At 32.0% G+C, this 20,901-nt stretch overlaps 1 protein-coding gene across 1 annotated transcript in view; it reads right to left on the minus strand.

Annotated features, from left to right (window-relative positions):
- Pxn (Peroxidasin) overlaps positions 1–20,901 on the minus strand; it is a 167,676-nt gene that overhangs the window by 27,953 nt on the left and 118,822 nt on the right. Inside the window, exons 5-7 of the mRNA XM_065506165.1 lie at positions 17,115–17,918; positions 680–883; positions 186–361 (exon numbers count right to left, since the gene is read on the minus strand). Coding sequence (XP_065362237.1) covers positions 186–361; positions 680–883; positions 17,115–17,918 — 1,184 coding nt within the window. The remainder of the gene's footprint in view (positions 1–185; positions 362–679; positions 884–17,114; positions 17,919–20,901) is intronic.

Here is a 20,901-nt window from a genome sequence, read left to right on the forward strand (position 1 = left end):
CATGAAATTAAAGACACAAAATACATGTAAACACATCAGTTTTAATGTCATCTCACATTTCCCATATACATATTACTTATTACATTAAAGAAAGACAAAATAAATTAAATCAAGATTACATTCTACATATTTCTTTTATACTTTGCCCCTTTTTAATAAACATTTAAAACCTGTCAATCACTCACCTGTATGTCCTCGGTTTCGTCTGCCTTACAGGGCAACTCGATGGATGTGCCGGTGAAAGCCTCCAGATCGTAGGGCTCTATAATCAAATGTGGTGCACTGCGTGTTCTTTCCACTGTAATGGTGGCTGCGGCTATGGCATGACCATTTTCATTTTCTGCAATGCAGGTGTAGATGCCTATAAAGTAAAACAAGATGAAATCAAAAGAGTAAAAAAGAGGAAATTTTTAATGAAAAGAAATTTTAGTTTATACATTTATTTTTTGTACTCGTTTTTATTTTTTTTAAGCAAACGTTTTTTCACGGGCAATATTTATTCATTTAATATTCTCATTCAATTTCGATTTTATTTCTGCTGGTTGGTTTCCTTATTAAATATGCTGTATGCCACTGGGTGAATGAATGAATGGCTGCCAGCTAGCCAACCAGCCTGGCTGGCTCACTGACTGGTTTGTTTGATTTTGATTTCGTTACATTTCATTTTAGTTATTTTTACCTGTATCAGATTCCTGAGCTTTATTTACTATCAATTCCGTGTTTTCATTTTCCAATACCAGATGCTCGTTGGCCGCAATTGCTTCACCATTAAATTGCCACGTTATGGTTGGTATCGGATTACCGTCCGCATCACATTCCAATACAAAGCTTTTACCAACTTTAATTGTTTGATTTTGTGGCGCCATCAGTATTTCAGGTAATTCTGTAAAATGACAATACAAAAAAATATTATTCATAGGTGTGAGATGATATGAGCGGCTGTCAGGCAGAGTACAAGCAAAAAAAAATAAAAACTTTCAGATTCATTAAAACAAAGTAATTGCGTCTGTAAACAATTATGGGTGTATTGTTAAATATTTCATTTTCATTTACATATCCATGTTGCACGTTCGCCTACATGAACTTGTATGTATATCGTCCATTGTCAATGTTTATATAAAGGCCGGATTGAAAAGTTATTTCAAAGAATCGTTGCAATATACATATTGTCACGTTTTTACCTTTTAAAAATGGTAGTTCATTTCCATTTGATGCAAATGAAATATTTTTAGTAGTTTAAAATTGTAACAATTCTTTATTTATTTAAATCTACACAACAGTAATAAACACACTTGTATTACACACTTTATAATGTCCAAGAATATATAATAATTTTAAAAGCGCCTATGATAAACTGACTGACTGCAACTTGCTGTACCTATTTATTTACACAGTGCCATCTTCTAGAAGTTTCATGAGTTATCTAACGGACAAAACTAGAATTTTCTACTTCTAGAGGTTTCATCAGACTTAATAATAGCAGCTTTAACAGTTAACGTTGGCACCAATGTGCTGACAACTATCAACTTATAACAATACATAGAAAGCTGGTGGATGTGGAAACCCGTTTTAAAACCGCTAAATTCAAATTAATAGTTCAATTTCGTAACATTATATACATATATAGTTCAAATACCGCTTCAAATAGTCTAATTTCTTAATCCGTTTCTGACACCATCCCACAATGCTCAAAATCAAGGTTGGATACCGTAACCGCTATGCTCTCGTTACCTCTAAATTATCGTTACCATTATTCTATTTTCAATTTGAATAATTGAGGACACATGGAAATTACTGTTATCATTAAAATACTGTTACCGAAATAACAGCATACCATTCCCCGTAAATAAAACTGCGAGTATCTTTCATTTTTACAGCATCATTTTCTGTGAATAATCTATGTATATATGTATATAAAACACAAAAAATGTTTCTACCTATGTCCGTTATAGACTCTGAAACCATCCAACCGATTAGCTCCAAACCGGCTTCATTGGAAAGAAAATTTTGTGGAGATAGTTTTAGACACCTAAAACACTACATTAGATCCTCTACATCTCCGGAACTAATACAGCTAGCACAAAAAATCCAACATAATCTGAATTTTTCCAAAAAATAAGTGGGCAAAAAAGTAGTGAAATGCTTTTTTAAAAAATAGTACATATATCTGCAATTTTTAAAAATACTACTTTTTTTAAAAAAAAGGACTAGAAATACTACTTAAAAAAAGGAGTAGAAATAATATTTTTTTTGAAAAAAATAGTAGAAAGACTACTTTTTTAAAAAAAGGAGTAGAAATGCTACTTTAAAAATAAGGAGTAGAAAGACTACTTTTTTAAAAAAGTAGTAGAAATACTACTTTAAAAAAGGAGTAGAAATACTTCTTTAAAAAAAAGGAGTAGAAATACTACTTTAAAAAAAGGAGTAGAAATAATATTTTTTTTGAAAAAAATAGTAGAAAGACTACTTTTTTAAAAAAAGGAGTAGAAATGCTACTTTAAAAATAAGGAGTAGAAAGACTACTTTTTTTAAAAAAGTAGTAGAAATACTACTTTAAAAAAGGAGTAGAAATACTTCTTAAAAAAAGGAGTAGAAATACTACTTTAAAAAAAATGAGTAGAAATAATATTTTTTTTGAAAAAAGGAGTAGAAATAATATTTTTTTTGAAAAAAGGAGTAGAAAGACTACTTTTTTAAAAAAAGGAGTAGAAATACTACTTAAAAAAAATGAGTAGAAATAATATTTTTTTTAAAAAAAGGAGTAGAAATGCTACTTTAAAAAAGGAGTGAAATACTTCTTTAAAAATAAGGAGTAGAAATACTACTTTAAAAAAGGCGTAGAAATACTACTTAAAAAAAAGGATTAGAAATACTACTTTAAAAAAAGGAGTAGAAATACTACTTTAAAAAAAGGAGTAGAAATAATATTTTTTTTGAAAAAAGGAGTAGAAATACAACTTTTTTAAAATAATATTTTTTGGAAAAAAGGCGTAGAAAGACTACTTTTTTTAAAAAAGGAGTAGAAATACTACTTTTTAAAAAAAAGGAGTAGAAATACTTTTTTTTTTTAAAAAAGCAGTAGAAATATACTACTTTTTGAAATAAGGAGTGGAAATATTACTTTTTTTTAAAAAAGGAGTAGAAATACTACTTTTTTAAAAAAGAGTAGAAATATAGTACTTTTTTTTAAAAAAAGGAGTAGAAATACTACTTTTTTTAAAAAAAGGAGTAAAAGTATTACTTTTTTAAAAAAAGTAGTCGAAATACTACTTTTTTAAAAAAGGAGTAGAAATACTACTTTTTTTAAAAAAGAGTAGAAATATTACTTTTATTTAAAAAAAAGTAAAAACAGTAGAAATACTACTTTTTTAAAAAAGAGTAGAAATACTACTTTTTTTTAAAAAAAGGAGCAGAAATACTACTTTTTTAAAAAATGAGTAGAAATACTACTTTTTCAAAAAAGGAGTAGAAATACTACTTTTTTTTAAAAAAAAGCAGTAGAAATATACTACTTTTTGAAATAAGGAGTAGAAATATTACTTTTTTTAAAAAAAGAGTTGAAATATACCACTTTTTTAAAAAAGGAGTAAAAATACTACTTTTTTAAAAAAAGTAGTCAAAGTACTAATTTTTCTAAAAAAGGAGTAGAAATACTACTTTTTTTTTAAAAAGAGTAGAAATACTACTTTTATTTAAAAAAAGTAAAAACAGTAGAAATACTACTTTTTTTAACAGTAGTAAAAACACTACTATTTTATAAAGTAGTAAAAAAACTACAAATTTCGAAAAGAAGTGAAATACTACAACATAAAAATATTTTTTATGTACGATATTAAGGCACATACTTTTTAGCGTAATAGCACATTTTATGTATTTTCTAAATATAAAATTTAACTAGAAAAACTTGCAAACTACGTCATCTAAGGTTCTGGGAAATACTTCTAGATTGTCCTCGTATTTCTTACGTCTATAGTAATTGTGAGGTTAAGTATTTATTTAATGGCGTTAAATTGACAAATGAAAATGACGTGCACTTTTCTGCGTATACGTAGATACTATGTAAATGTATCTGAATGCGTGGAAGTGTGCAACCAATTGCCAGTTTTAATGAGTTGACAACAGACCTTAAAATGTATATTATAATATTTTAAAACTGTTTAGATTTCAATTAACTAATGGAAGTCCATTAGCTAATAATTTTCAAAGATAACAAACAATTTTGCATATTTTATAGCAGTTTAAGTAAAAAAAAAACTTTTGTACAAATGATAACATTTAATTTTTCTTTTTTTGAAAAGTTAAAAGGAAAACTGAATAAAAAAAAGTTTATAAAGATTTCAAAGGATAAGAATAAAATAAATTCTTTAGTGAATGAAATATGAAGGTTTAATTATTTCTAGTTTATGGAAAGTTTGTACAATAGTTTATTTTTTGTAATATTTCTGTTGAGTTGAGATTAATAATTTAACAATGGTTACACTGTTTTACACCAAAAATTAATTAATTCTATTTTATTGGGTTCCGTAGAGTTCGGAAATACTTATGGTTTTTATTGATCATTTTGTTAGGTTCTTTTTATATCCACCATAACATATTGAAACATTGGTCGTTGAACCAAAAAGTATTCTGGGTCCTCATAAAATTCTAAAACGATCTATATCCGTCCGTCTGTCTGTTGAAAAGACGATAGGGCACAAGCTAAAGGTGGTAGCTGACTGAATTTTTTCACAAATAGTCTCTGTTTTTGAACTTTCGATTCTCTCACACTCGTACTCGTACTAACGAATTATTTTTGAATTCGAACTTCCGAAATCCTAAACCGTAACCGAATTCAAGAGCTCCCAAATTGATATTGTGTTTGTAAGATCATACAACGAGTAGATTCTCCGTGTGCAAAACCTCCTCTCGTAGCTAGAAGTAGTCGGATTTTGTACTAAACGAACTATTCCTTATATACCTTACTAGAATTTTTGACTTGTATGAACTACCGATGCTCTCATACTCATACTAACATAGCAGAAATCATATGTTTCGCAAAGAATTATTTGTTATTACTTGTTCTTCCTATTGTAAAAAACTGCTCATCTTGAGGCCAAGAACAAATCCACCTTCGGATACTCTTTTTTGAAGTGAAGAGTTTCCCAGATAGAGTGTTCTTCTTCAATCGCAACAAATAGTAGTCGGACGGGACAAGGTCTGGACTATAAAGCGGATGGGGCAAAACTTCTCAACCACTGCATTCTAAATAGTTTTTAACAGGTATTGCAACATGTAGCCGTGTGCTGTCATGATTGAATATTACGGTTTCATATCTGACCGCATATTCTGGGCATTTTTCGGTGAATTCTCGCTTCAAATGAATCAGTTGCGTTCGGTACAGGTAATGGTCTGGTCAGATTTAATCAGCATCTTAATAGATAGGACCCTTTTGCTCCCACCAAATACAGAGTATTACCTTAGCGCCACGAATATTTGGCTTTGGTGTCGATTCGGCTGGAACGATATCTTACTCTTCGGATTATCGTAATGGATCCATTTCTCATCAAGCATCATTGCGGACATTTAACATCGTCTTTCAAGGTCTCTCAGCTTCAGTTTCCCTGATTTTGGATGAATCCTGCTGCGTTTTGCATTTGCTGATTGAGTAGCTCCCAATGATTTTTCAAGCTCTTTTGAGTTTTACAACAATCTTCATGGAATAATACCTCCAATTCTTGGTCTTCAAACTTTTTTGGCTTGCCTGGGCGATATTTGTCTTACGTGTCAAAATCACCACTTCTGAAGCCAACAAACCATCTCCCGTACGATGAAACCGATGAAACACATTCATTTTGGTGGGCAATCGGTGTGCTTCAGCGGCACTTTTTTTTAAATTTTAAGAAGTAAAGAAAAACTTCCCGCATATGAAGCTTTGTTGGTACAAAATTCGACATTTTCGAATCAAAAAAAGACTTAATTGTTTACACTATAATGTTCGATAACTAAGTGAGAATAAATTACAAATAAGTTATTAAAAACTAAAACAGCGTTCAAAAGATACGCCATCTATTGGAAATCCCAAATTTTTAAGTCATTCACCCAATATATGTATGTTTTACCTTTCAAACAGAAGAGACTTTTTGAAAATCAGTTGGAAAATGACTGTGTCACGGTCGTTCGCACTTTTTTCAAAACATTTTCATTTTCTTCACGCTCTAATTTGATCGCGAGGCAGTAAAATATTTTTTTTTTTTATTTTTGTGAAAAAGCTTATTAAAGTAGTAAAAATAAGAAATTGTATGGCTAGAGCAAAATCAATAAGTTTTAATAAAAGCATATCATACCAGATTCTTTCAAACGCTTTAGTAATACCTATAGCCACCATTTAACTTCCAATGAAAGGGAGCATTCCGTAGTTATTTACTTATTGGGAATATCTCTTTAGCTGGTACATTAACCAGGGGGTTGGCTCCCATATAAACTAATTTAATCCAACACAATGAAAACCTTCTTTCAAATCTCTTAATTGACAGCACGTACTTATGCAAAATATACACAACGTGTTTATATGAAAGTAATGTTTGTATTTAAGTGAATTCAGTGGTATAACTGAATCAGTGAGTGTCTGTGCGAAATAATCTGTTTGTTAAAGACAAACATCAGCCATTCACATTCTTTGTTAGAATTAACATCCGCCTAAACAGGCACTCACGCCATCCAAATACGTAAATTCAAATGGAAATGAGCAGTAAACTCGATAGAACCTTTTCAATTTCGGACACTTTAATAGACAGCTGAACAGTGTTTTTTTTTCTATTTAATGGACACTTGTTAAGGCACTCAAATTATTGGAATTTAATAAAAATAATTGAAAGCAAATTGTAAAAAAATTACAATAGGCGAAATAATTATAAGGGACAACACAATTGGTTTAAACTAGCTTTGAGGGAAACTTTTAAATTTGTGACTAAGAATTACTATTTAATTCACTTATTTCCTATGTACTGAAATACTCCCTGTCTATCTGCATGTTTACCAATCTGTCTGTGAATGTCATAGTTACCAAAAGTCTTGGTGGAATATTCGTGAAGATTCCATTCATGCCTAATGATTTGAAATGTTTTTTTGGAAATGGACTCTGATATCTTAACAAGATAAACCAGCAATCCATGTTTCTAGAGGAACAAAACTTTCTATTGTCACTTAAGTAACATTATTCATGCTAAAATTATCATAATTGTGAGCTGGAAATAGGGAATCACCAGGAATGCGAAATAATAAAGCCAAACAATATCTTTATAATGCAGAACTACTATGGCATCATTATCATGGAAAATAATTGTCAGTTTCAAAATGCCAGCATGTGACCATCGTTATATTATTTTTGTAACAACTTAATCACCTCTTTTGCTAGACTAACTATTCAAACCTTTTTACTTTTATCCTTCGTTACCAATTAAAAACAAACTCCTACTCTTAATACACAAGTGGAATTAGATTATACATACAATTCACACAATCTGTCAAAATATTTATAATTAAATTCAGATCATGATAAATTTAAATGAAAAACATTCTAAACGTGAGTGCATTAATTTATTTGATGGTCAGTGGAGAGAAAAAAAAAACCTTATTGCAAATTGAATTTTCGAAATTTCAATAAAACCAACAAAACCGCAACATTGTTACAAGTCAATTAAATGATGCATAATTTACGCATTATTTAAAGTTTTTTTTTTGTTTTTAATTTGTTTAATGTTTTAACAGAGCCGCAGGAAAGTTAAGTTAGAAATAATGGGGTTATGATAAAGACACTTACAACGTTAATGAAGAAATTGTATAGTTTTTAGCTATTAACTTGATTAGAGATATTAATTTAAGGATTACAGGTGCCTTTCTATACTCAATCCCAATTTAATAGCTACAGTTTGGCGAGACTAGCTTCATCTGGATGCTAGAGATCAATGACATATGGACAGAAAAGGATATTTAAGATTGCTGACCTCGTTCGTTCTGAAATGGGCATCTGTCCTCAGTTGCCAATACGTGATAAATTTTTAAATCATTTCAAAAAATCCAATATGGACTTTCAAAAAAATAGCAAAAGATCTGAAAATTCATCGTCACACTGCTTCCAAAGCCATTAAACAGTATAAGGAAGACTTGAACAATGAAAGGAAACCTGGATAAGGAAGAAAAAAAAGGTCTAACAGATATTGGTAAGGAAAAAGAAGTTGAACAAATACTTTCTAAGAGCACCGAACACTTCTATCAAAAAAGCAGCTCGTAAAATTAAATGCTCTGATTCTTTTGTGCGCCAAAGAGCCAAAGCTAATGCTGGGTTGAAGTTCCGCTATGGGAAAAAGGCCCTTCAAACAATAATGTCAATTTTGTACCACGTGAGGCAAATCCACTCAACTGTAAAGGACTTCGGCTGTGGAAAGTCTTGTAAAAAAATAACCAATAACTTGATCAATAATTCCTATCCCGTCTAGACCCTTATGATTGCTCACCTCGTTCTTGAACCAACCAAACTTTTGTTACCACTTCTAAAATTGTGTAGCCACAACTGTGAAATTCGGACACTAAGGCAGAATCATTCGATTGGCAACAAATTTCTCTGTGTAAGGAATATACTGATCTAAACTCTGGACTATTAGGAATTTGGTATAATTTCTTAGTCTCCCAGACATTATGGAGTCATGTTAATTACTACACAGAGAAAACAGATTCGTGATAGCAACCGAATTTGTTGCCAATCGAATGATTCGGTTGCAGACATAGAATTATTCGGTTCCATCAACAGAAAGTCAGTTGATAAAGAAGAATTTCGGTTGAAGCAACCAACATTTTGTTACCGCTTCTAAAATATTGTAGCTACAACTGTAAAATTCGGTTACTTAGGTAGAATCATTGGATTGGCAACAAATTCGGTTGCTAATACTTATCCGTTTTCTCTGTGTATATGACAGGATTATTCGTGGAAACACTGGCATTGTTGTCGATAGTCAGGCAGCTCTTGTATCACTCAAACCCTGTACTACACCTATCCTAGTCAGCCAGTATAAAGATGAGATGTTCTTCTATCCTACATCATCGTAGTTGGAGTCCCTGATTTTCGTTGTGATGACAAAATTTGCAGCCAATCGAATGATTCGATTATATTCACAGATTTTTTTCGGTTCTAGCAAAAGAAAGTCAGTTGAGAAATAAGAACTACGATTGAAATATTCGAAATTTGTGTCCCTCGAACTAAAATTTGTTAGCCACAACATAAAAATTCGGTTATTAAGACTGAATGATTCGACTAGCTACAAATTCGGTTATCACAACCAAAACAGTTTTCTCTGTGTAGATGAACCGACAGAACAGTATATGCTTTAATTATTTTAGACACTATTTTCAGAGGATTAACAATAATTGATGCAGATATTAGGTTGTCTGGAAAATGTGGCTCGAATACTATGAGAAAACATAAAACAACTCTTTAAGAGAAAACGGAAGAACATTTTGATGTTATCGGAAGGCTTAGCGGATCAAACTTGAACTTACTTTCAACATTTATTAGGACCATAGAAAGAAGGAAATATCTTCTCTGAGAATGTGCTGCACTCAATATGATAATACATCGATTTCTAGACGATCATATACTAAACGATCTATATGAGGTATCGAGATCCAGTCCATGTAACTTTATGAAATACCTCAATGTGAGTGGTTAGATATAGTGCTCAGCTCACTAACATTTAAACTTGATCCGGTATCTCAATATCATTGTGTGCTGTGGTCCTATCAAAAGATGCAGCCTGCTACCAGATGACATAAAATATACACCTGCAGGGTTCAGATTTGTGAGCATAGATTGTTGAAAGGAAGTATATTGTTGCAGCTGTCGATAAGGAAACAGTTTTTCATCTAGTTGGCCAATATCCTTATATTAATAATTCAAACTAATAATGTTACTTTAGTGAAAAAAGAATGTTTTGTTCTTTTGGAAACATGCATTGCTAAATTCTCATGTTTGGTTGTTTGACCAAAAAACTTATGTACATATTTCCATCAACACATAATTTTGTTCAAACTCCATTTTATGTGTTACTGAACAAATAAACGACTGATCGCAGCATCCAAAGGCATTTTAAATAATTAGGAATCTTAGCGAATGCCCCCTTAATACTTTTGGTAACTATAAAATTTATGGATGATTAGTAAACATTTGTGCAAAAGACGAAGGGGTTAAATACAGTTTTTATGATCGTCTTGAAGAACTCTACGATCACTGTCCGAAAAATGACATTAAAATTGCCCTTGGCGATTTCAATGCCAAAATTGGGAAGGAGAACGTCTTTGGACCTACAGTCGGTAAGTTTAGTCTCTATGATAACACCTCCGACAACGGAATGCGATTAATTGACTTCGCAGCGGCTCGTAACATAGTGTTAAGTAGTACTATATTTCAGAATTTTAATATCCACAAGGCTACTTCGATATTCCCAGATCAGAACACGAGAAACCAAATTGATCACGTTGTGATAGATGGAAGACTCGGGTACGATCGACCTCGAAGGAACCAGTGGTACGACCAGGAGTGTCGCGATGCCACAGCAGAGAAAAATTCTGCATACCGAGCAACCCTCTAGCCAGCTGCTACGCAAATCGAAATGAATGCTGCGACCCAGTTGTAAATTACACCTCCCGATTATATTAAGGTACAAACAGCTATAGTCCGGTTGAAGAATAATAAAGCCGATGGCTTACCTGCAAAGCCGTATGCACCAACTCTTGTGCAAAATATTGTATCAAGAATGCATGCCAGATGAATGGAAACTCAATGTACTCTGCCCTATTCACAAAAAAGGACCCTACCCTTTGCACCAACTACCGAGATATAAGTCTCCTCTTCATTGCATAAAAGATGCTTTCTAGCGTAATATGTGAGCTATTGAAGCCATACACTAACAACCTGATAGGAAAGTATCAGTGTGGTTTTAGACCTGATAAGTCCACCATAGACAAGATATTCACACTACGCCAACCTTGGAAAAGACCAAAGAAAAACAAATAGACACCCCCGCCCACCACCTATTCGTCGACTATAAAGCTGCGTTCGATAGCCATGGCTGAGCTTGGCATTCCTGCCGTCAAAGTAGGAGCAAACCTCTGCGACCCCTTTAAAACCGTAATGGAAAAGATATTTTAAGAAACAAAAATTAAAACCACTGATATTATCTACAATAAAAATATCATGCTGCATCGACATCATTGGTCGCCACACACGAGCAGTAAACAGAGACTTTGCAGAACTCGAAAATCTGTCAAATAATATGGGTCTAAAACTGAACGAAAATAAAACGAAGTATGTACTTTATTTCGAGTAGTAAAACGTCGTAGCGTATCGAACAATGCAAATCTTTGGGAGACTACAACTTTGAGGTTGTTAAAGACTTCGTTTATTTAGGTGCCAGTGTTACTAATAACATCCAACTCGGCCTAGAAATCAAGCGGAGAATAACTCTTGCCAATAGATGTCACTTTGGGCTTAGTAGGCAACAGTACAAATCGCTCATTTTACCTGTCCTGCTCTGTGGTGCTGAAACATGGAGTATGAAAATATCAATCAGAGAATATCAGAAAATTCTCCGTAAGATTTGCGGCCCTATCCGCGTTGATGTTGGATTCAGAATTAGAACGAACAAAGAGCTGCACGAGCTTTACGCCGACTAGATGTAGTGAAGCGCATTAAAATCCAACGAATTCGTTGGCTCAGACACGTTTGGCGAATGGAGAATGACTCTCCAGCTCTTAATTCATGCAATGAGGAACCCAACGATGGGCAACGCAGAAAAGGGGCGGACCAATCTCCGTAGGAATGACCAGGTGCACCATTTATATGATGAAGGACTTACCATATTATGTTGCTTTCGGCTAATGGATATCATAATCTGAGAACAACATATTATGATATAATGATTCATCATATAAATGGTTGTCACAAACATATAATAGTTTACTGTAACCATATATATGGTTGATACAATCATGTTAATCGTAAATTATGAAAATAGTTACTGTGACTAAAATATTGTTAAAAAAATTGTAACAATATTGAAATGGTTACAGTAAACATGCACAACTATATTTTTTGGGTTGGTTGGGATTCTCTTTCAGTAACTAGAAAAGAAGAAGGTCCAGCATTCAATCATTTCACTGTCATCCAACATTGATATAGTCGGAGTTGATGCGAAAATATTGTATGTGGTTGCACCTTAATCTGTGTGGTACATCCAGCCAAATTTAGTTATTATTATTGATAACATTTTAACTTTTTTAATTAATCTTTAATAATATATATTTCAAATGACCACATTTTCAGCCAATTGTTACTCTTAGTATTGTATTAACTGTTATTTAGTTTACTTTTTTTTTTAATCTCCTCAATATTCAACTGCATTTCTAATCGAACATACTGTCACTGATTTGAACATGTCTGTTTCATTAAAATAAATTTATGCAAATGGAAATTTGTCTGAGTATGTGTTACTCTATCGGTCTCCCTCTGGAGCATTTGCTGTTGCCTCTTGGATTATTATTTTTGAAGGGATTTAAATGAAATTGTATGTATATGGCATCGTAGTTTTAGCATATGTTTTAATTTATTATGAAATTTATATTCATAACATATCCATCCATCACATCACATTGATTGTACGAATATTTGTATTTTGCATTAAAAAAAAATAGATCTGTTATGTCTGCTTAATAGGATGGCAGCTATTTTCAAATTGAAAAAAGCCTAAAGGAAAACATTTTTTTAAAAATTGAATTTTATTTCCGGTAATCATGTTTAAGACCAACTCAATCCATGTTTATCATAAATAAAGCTGGGAAATATTATTCGAAAACCTCTATTTAGCTCTAAAACTCAAATTTCAAAGCCTAGTAAAGATCCCTTAAATTTCTATTGCAGATGCCACCTTATTGTACTGTATACATTCATCATTTATTTATTGTGTTTGTGTTTTTGACAGAATGTCAAACATAAACTGCACAACACATGCAGTCAGTCGCAAATGCATAAATATATTTTTTTAATGCCTTCAATCTTCTACACTTTAGGTGTCTTTTTTGTATCTATGTCTGTCTGTGAATTTAGTTTTTATTTTTTTGTTAAAATGCCTATGGCAGAGCTTTGAAAGTACTTTTATCTATTCTATTCTTATTTGTTTGATAAAATAAATTGTTATTTAGAAATACTATTTGAAGCTATGAAATAACCTTGGAGTTGTAATCTTTGTCGCAACGATGATGAAAAGATTTAATTTGTGTTGATTTAATTCTTAAATTTACAAAGAATCACGAGATATTATTTACTTTAAACAGGGGAGACAAAGTTTTTTTTTATATTTTTAAAAATTTAGGGGAAAAAATTTAAATGTGAAAATATAGGAACGCAAAAATTGGCATAGACGTTATAAATAATGAATATTGTTGCCATATAGTACTCGTTTGGTTAATTTTTATGTTATAGGAGGAGTAGTCACAGTTTTGTGATATTCGAGAGCTGGTATAGCCGTAGGTAATGGGTTAAAACCCAATTTAACCCATTACCAGCTCATTAATTGAACAAGTATCGCAGCTAATACTAAATGTAGACCATAGCATAGAACTATTGTAGATTAGCTAAGTGTAAGAACTTCCGAGGTTTTTTACATTCATCGTTGCTCAGTTTAAGAGCATACGGATTCTTCTTAACTCTAATTAAGAACTCACGATTCTCTTACATTCTTACTAACAGTAGTTGGTCGTGTTCGAAATCACGAACTTACGAATTCTTCTTGATTTTGTTGAAAATTATGTTTTGTTTTTCCATTTGTAAGAACTTCCTAATTCTTCTTATAATTGCAGTAACCACATTTATTCGAAGTCGAATTCAAGAGCTCTCGAATCCTTGTGGTTGTAGAGATCTTTAAATTAGTAGATTCTCTTTGGCCAGTCGTATATTGAACCAACCTAACAATTTATCATATATCATACCAGACTTTTTGACTTGTAAGCACTTTCTATTATCTCAGTAGTTAGTTATAGCGGAAATCACGAACATACGAATTCTTCTTGATTTCGTTGAGAATTATTTTTCCGATTGTAAGCACTTCCGACTTCCTAAATCGTAACCGAATTCAAGAGCTCCCGAATCTTTATTATGGTTGTGAGATCATACAACGACTAGATACTCTGTGTGGAAAAACCTCCTCTTGCATTTGTTCGTAACTAGAAGTAGTTAGATACTGAACCAAACGCACTTTTCCTAGGTATCCTAACAGAATTTTTGACTTGTAAGAACTACCGATACAGTAATTAATCGTAGACAAAATCACGAACATACGAATTCTTCTTGATTTCGTCGAGAATTATTTTTGTTTTTCCAATTGTAAGAACATTCCTAAATCCCAACCGAATTCAAGAGCTCCCGAATCGTTATTATGGTTGTAGAGATCTTACAACGAGCAAATACTCTGAGTGCAAAACCTTCTCTTGTATTTGTTTGTAGCTAGAGTAGTCGGATATTGAATCAAACGAACTAAAATTGCCAGAATTTTTGACTTGTAAGAACTAACGATCCTTTCACACTCAAACTAACAGTAGTGGAAGTCACGAAAATATTCATTCCTCATGATTTCTTTAAGAATTAATTATTTTATTGCAATTGTAAAAACTTTTATTAAATAGAGTTATTCGTAACCTAAATACAGAGTATATTCTCGTAAAATAAGTAGACACTCCTCTAGCAGGACCTCCTCTTGTAGTTGGAAGTATATGGATATTGAACCAAGCAAACAAATATCTTGCTAGATTTTTTTTCTCTTTCTTTGCTAACTAAGCCTACACGCAGAGAAAAAATATAGTTGGACATGGTTACTGTAACCATTTAAATAGTGTTACAAGTTTTTTAACAATACTATAGTCACAGTAACCATTTATATGATTGTGGTAACCATAATATGGTTAATTTATGATTCACATGATTGTATCAACCATATATATGGTTACAGTAAACAAGTATATGTTTGTGACAACCATATTTATGATGAATAATTTTATCATAATATGTTGTTCTCAGATTATGATAAGCCTTAAGCCGAGAGCTACATAATATGATAAGTCCTTCATCATATGAATGGTTGTCACAAACATATATTTGTTTACTGTAACCATATATATGGTTGATACAATCATGTGAATCATAAATTAATCATATTATGGTTACCACAATCATGTAAATGGTTACTGTTACTATAATATAGTTAAAAAACTTGTAACAATATTGAAATGGTTACAGTAACCATGTCCAACTATATTTTTTCTCTGCGTGTAGGTTCAAATGTATTCTCCATCATACTAGGGATTCATCGTTTCAACCGTTTCACTAGCACTACCCACATCATTGAAACGGATGACTGAGCTTCACCGTTTCATCGTTTAATATCATTGAATTGCTGAATAAATTCGCGGATTTAAGTAATTTATAAGTAGATTAAGGTTACACTAAAGTTGATACTGTAACTCCTGTCTTCTTTAAAGTATATTTTTATAATTGGCCAATATTGAACGCATTTGGACAATTAGCTGCAATGTTATCTTTCGGCACAAAAGCGATTTCGTTAACCAAAAAAACGGTTTTCTGGAGGGACATTATAACTGACATTCCTCTCGGAAAATCGCTTTATCAAGAGGCTTCGAAACAGTACCGGTACTGCAGTTTCTCCGCTTCTGAGGGAATATTGTATTGTCAAAGGAGCAAACCTTTTGGCGGACATTTGTTCATGACATTTCTATATTCTCGAGAGCAATTAATCAGTGCCCGCAATACCTAATGTTTCTTGTATTAAGCTTAAAATAGTCTTCAGAACTCGAGCAGTTTGGAGTGGTTCGGATGACATTATGAACTTTTTGGAACAAAAGTATTCGTTGGCATTCCATTTAGAAAACTTGTCTACCTTTTATATCGATCTGGCAGATTAGCTCATTGTTGCTAGGTTCCCAAAAAGGCGACCTCATCTATCCGGATAATTACCGCTCAATTGCTATTTTTTTTAGTAATTATGGAGAGCATGTTGAACTATATTCCTGTCAATGATAGATAATATATATTTCGCAGTGGTCGCTTTACTGGATACCTAATGGCTTCTCTTTTCGCATGAGGAAGAGTCGTACTGGACATGCCTAAAGTTTGGATGATTTCGTTTGGTGTCATTGAATTTTATCGTTTTATTTCAAGTTTCCTTCGTCGACTTTATATTGAGTTCTGAAGTTTCCAAGCCCTTCCTTTTTTATATTAATCTTCATGAGCGATTTATTAACAATCACTTCAAATTATAGACTCTCAAGAAAAAATATGGAGGACTTGCTAAATTGAGACGACAGTATCCAGATGGTTTTAAAGTCAAAACTTGGTATACAGTGTGAAGTTCGTTGGAAATGTCACATGTTTGATTTTGCGAAATAAACATTTAGATGCTTGGTTTTCCTGAGGTATTGTGAGACATACTTCTTTTGAACCCTTCATTCGATCAAAAATAGAATATAATTCCCGTATGTGGGCCGGAGCTGCAAATTCTAGTCACGAGCTGTTTTATAGAGGACTATTGATAGTCTACAACTTCGTGGGAACGAGGGGTTGTCATTCGGGATTGTATAATAGGAAAATCAATGTTCTGTGAGAAATGTTTTTATAGAAATTTTGTCCTTCCGATTGGTTGCGGCTGACATTTAAATTGAAATTGCCTTTAAAGAGTAAATGTCAATATATTGCTCTTTCAGGTTATAATAAAGCTTGAGTGTTGGTCGTGCAAAATAAATAATAAATAGCCTACTTAAATAGTGAATTTTATTTTAATTAGACAAGGTTAAAGGAAGATAGTTGATATAAAAATAGGTCCATTTTGTTTATTTCCCTTAGAGCTAATTAAATACGTATTTTACTCATTTAAATAAAATTTTCAAAACCACAAAATTATGTTAAAAATTCTTTAAAATATCCTTTGAATACATATTACATTACACAGCACTCTTTCGTAATACTGCCTGCCTGGCTGCCAGCCATCCCTGGACTATTTATTTAGCCTTGTTTCACTTACCTTTTACTTCGATATTGGCGCTAGACTGCACGGTACCTAAATGATTTGTGGCCTCACAACGATATACACCTGCCAGCAATAATGTAGGCTGGACAATAACTAAACTGCCATTTGTTTGAATGCGTAGTGCATCAGTGGATTGTGCAACCAAGCGACCGTTGAAATACCATTGGATGTCAGGTGTTGGGTTGCCCGTTGCCATACAATCCAAACGTACAGCATCACCATTCAGGGCCACAATACGATCTGAGGGTGTGTACACAAAAGTGGGTGGCTGCAGCAGACTATTTCCAGGATGCAATGGTGAGGCTGTGTATGGGGCCGGTGCAGATGCAGCAGGCACTTGTCTATTACTGTGAATGCTGTTTCTGTTGTCAATGTTACGAATTAATTCGGTATTCTGTCTGTTATTTTGGTTTAGATGAACATTCCACAGTTGATTATTATCATTGTTACCATTATACTCCCCATGTGTTGTAGCATAACGATTGTTATTGTTTGGATATGTGTTTGGGCTGGTGCTTTGTTCGACCATCATCCGTATGGGCTGTGTACGTGTCTCACCAACTTCATTGCGTCCAATGCACTCATAAATACCAATATCATTTGAGTCTACCGCATTTATTTTGAGCGTGCCTGAGGACAATATTTGCATTTTAGGTGAATAGTCTGTTGAAACTTCATTTGTGTTTTGCATCCAAATTATTTCAGGCTCCGGATCACCCACCATGCGACAGGGCAACTCAACTGTTTCACCTGTTGTTAAATGCATGTCATGTGGTGCCTCCACTATTTCAGGTTTTGCTGTAATATCGATGCAAACAAATAAAATGTGTTAGTGTAGGTAGGTATTCATAAACTCAAATTAAAAGTATGATAAAAGTTTTAGGGAATTTTTATATGCTCATGTATGTGTTGTATATTGAAGAAATTTTTTTCTTTTGAAATTAAAATAGTTGTAATTGAATTAACATAGAGAAGTCTGGTTTAGTAAAAGCTATAATTGATACAAGTTAGTTATAGTCTTGTCGGTAATGACCTCTCCTTACTAAGTGATGTATTATCCCCATATCCCAACTTTGTATACACAAAATTCCTGTTGTAAACCTCTGATGATTTTTAATAATCGTTTTCGAATATTTCAAATTTTCGCTTGGTTATTACTTTCTCACCAAAAAAAATAATCAATGATTCGTTTCATTAGATAAAGGACATAAAACAAAATGTTTACATTCGTCTGTAAAACTCATGTTTTATTAACTGTAACGTGAAGCATTTGCATTTATTTGTATTTCGCTTGAATGTTTTTTTGATTTGTTTATGCGATTGTTTCGCACAAAAGAATTTATTAAAAATGTTATCTAAACAATATGCTGCTGCAAGTGCAAGCATATTGTTCGTTTTTAATTGACTTTTTTTGGTGGAACAAAAAAGTTGTGACAAACAATAGAAAGAATACGTATTTTGATATTAAACCTTTGAGGTTATGTTGCATAAAATTCGATTGAAATGAATAATATTTAATGTTGCAAATGATTTTGGATGACATTTGGAAGGAGTTGCAAACCGCAGGATTCTATATAAGTATATAAATGAGTAACGTTACTGAGTGATTCTTCCATTTTAAGGACTATTTACCGACATAAAAAATCGATTTTTGGTTGAAAGTATAAGTGAACACAAATGATCGTCCTTTTCTATTTGGACCACTATTTACTGACTTATAGCCACTTTTATGATTTACTGGATTTTCATATAAAAAATCGATTTTTGGTTGAAAATTTAAGTGATCACAGATGATCGTCCTTTTTCCATTTGGACCGCTATTTACCGACATATAGCCACTTTTACGTTTTACTTGATTTTTCAATAAAATATCGATTTTTGGTTGAAAATTTAAGTGATCACGGATGATCGTCCTTTTTCCATTTGGACCACTATTTACCGACTTATAGCCATTTTTAAGTTTTACTTGATTTTCATATAAAAAATCGATTTTTGGTTGAAAATTTAAGTGATCACAGATGATCGTCCTTTTTCCATTTGGACCACTATTTACCGACTTATAGCCATTTTTATGTTTTACTTGATTTTCATATAAAAATCGATTTTTAGTTGAAAATATAAGTGATCACAGATGATCGTCCTTTTTCCATTTGGACCTCTATTTACTGACTTATAGCCATTTTTATGTTTTACTTGATTTTCATATAAAATATGGATTTTTGGTTGAAAATTTAAGTGATCACAGATGATCGTCCTTTTTCCATTTGGACCTCTATTTACTGACTTATAGCCATTTTGATGTTAATTGATAGATTTTTGGTTAAAAATTTATGTGATCACAGATGATCGTCCTTTTTCCATTTGGACCACTATTTACTGACTTATAGCCACTTTTATGTTTTACTTGATTTTCATAAAAAAATTGATTTTTGGTTGGGAATATATGTGATCACAGATGATCGTCCTTTTTCTATTTTAACCAATATTTACCGACTTATAGCCATTTTTATGTTTTACTTGATTTTCATATAAAAATCGATTTTTAGTTGAAAATATAAGTGATCACAGATGATCGTCCTTTTTCCATTTGGACCTCTATTTACTGACTTATAGCCATTTTTATGTTTTACTTGATTTTCATATAAAATATGGATTTTTGGTTGAAAATTTAAGTGATCACAGATGATCGTCCTTTTTCCATTTGGACCTATATTTACTGACTTATAGCCATTTTTATGTTTTATTGGATTTTCATATAAAATATCGATTTTTGATTGAAAATTTAAGTGATCACAGATGATCGTCCTTTTTCCATTTGGACCTATATTTACTGACTTATAGCCATTTTTATGTTTTACTTGATTTTCATATAAAAAATAGATTTTTGGTTGTAAATATAAGTGATCACAGATGATCGTCCTTTTTCCATTTTGACTACTTTTACCGACTTATAGCCATTTTTATGTTTTACTTGATTTTCATATAAAAAATCGATTTTTGGTTGAAAATAAAAGTGATCACAGATGATCGTCCTTTTTCCATTTGGACCTATATTTACTGACTTATAGCCATTTTTATGTTTTATTGGATTTTCATATAAAATATCGATTTTTGATTGAAAATTTAAGTGATCACAGATGATCGTCCTTTTTCCATTTGGACCTATATTTACTGACTTATAGCCATTTTTATGTTTTACTTGATTTTCATATAAAAATCGATTTGTGGTTGAAAATTTAAGTGATCACAGATGATCGTCCTTTTTCCATTTGGACCTCTATTTACTGACTTATAGCCATTTTTATGTTTTATTGGATTTTCATATAAAAAAGCGATTTTTGGTTGAAAATTTAATTGATCACAGATGATCGTCCTTTTTTCATTTGGACTACTTTTACCGACTTATAGCCATTTTTATGTTTTACTTGATTTTCATATAAAAAATCGATTTTTGGTTGAAAATATAAGTGATCACAGATGATCGTCCATTTTCCATTTGGACCTCTATTTACTGACTTATAGCCATTTTATGTTTTATTTGATTTTCATATAAAAAATCGATTTTTGGTTGAAAATATAAGTGATCACAGATGATCGTCCTTTTTCCATTTGGACCTCTGTTTACTGACATATAGCCATTTTTATGTTTTACTTGATTTTCATATAAAAAATTGATTTTTGGTTTAAAATTTAAGTGATCACAGATGATCGTCCTTTTTCCGTTTGGACCTCTATTTACCGACTTATAGCCATTTTTATGTTTTATTGGATTTTCATATAA

Source organism: Calliphora vicina, chromosome 3, assembly GCF_958450345.1.
Source record: "Calliphora vicina chromosome 3, idCalVici1.1, whole genome shotgun sequence".
Lineage (NCBI taxonomy): Eukaryota > Metazoa > Arthropoda > Insecta > Diptera > Calliphoridae > Calliphora > Calliphora vicina.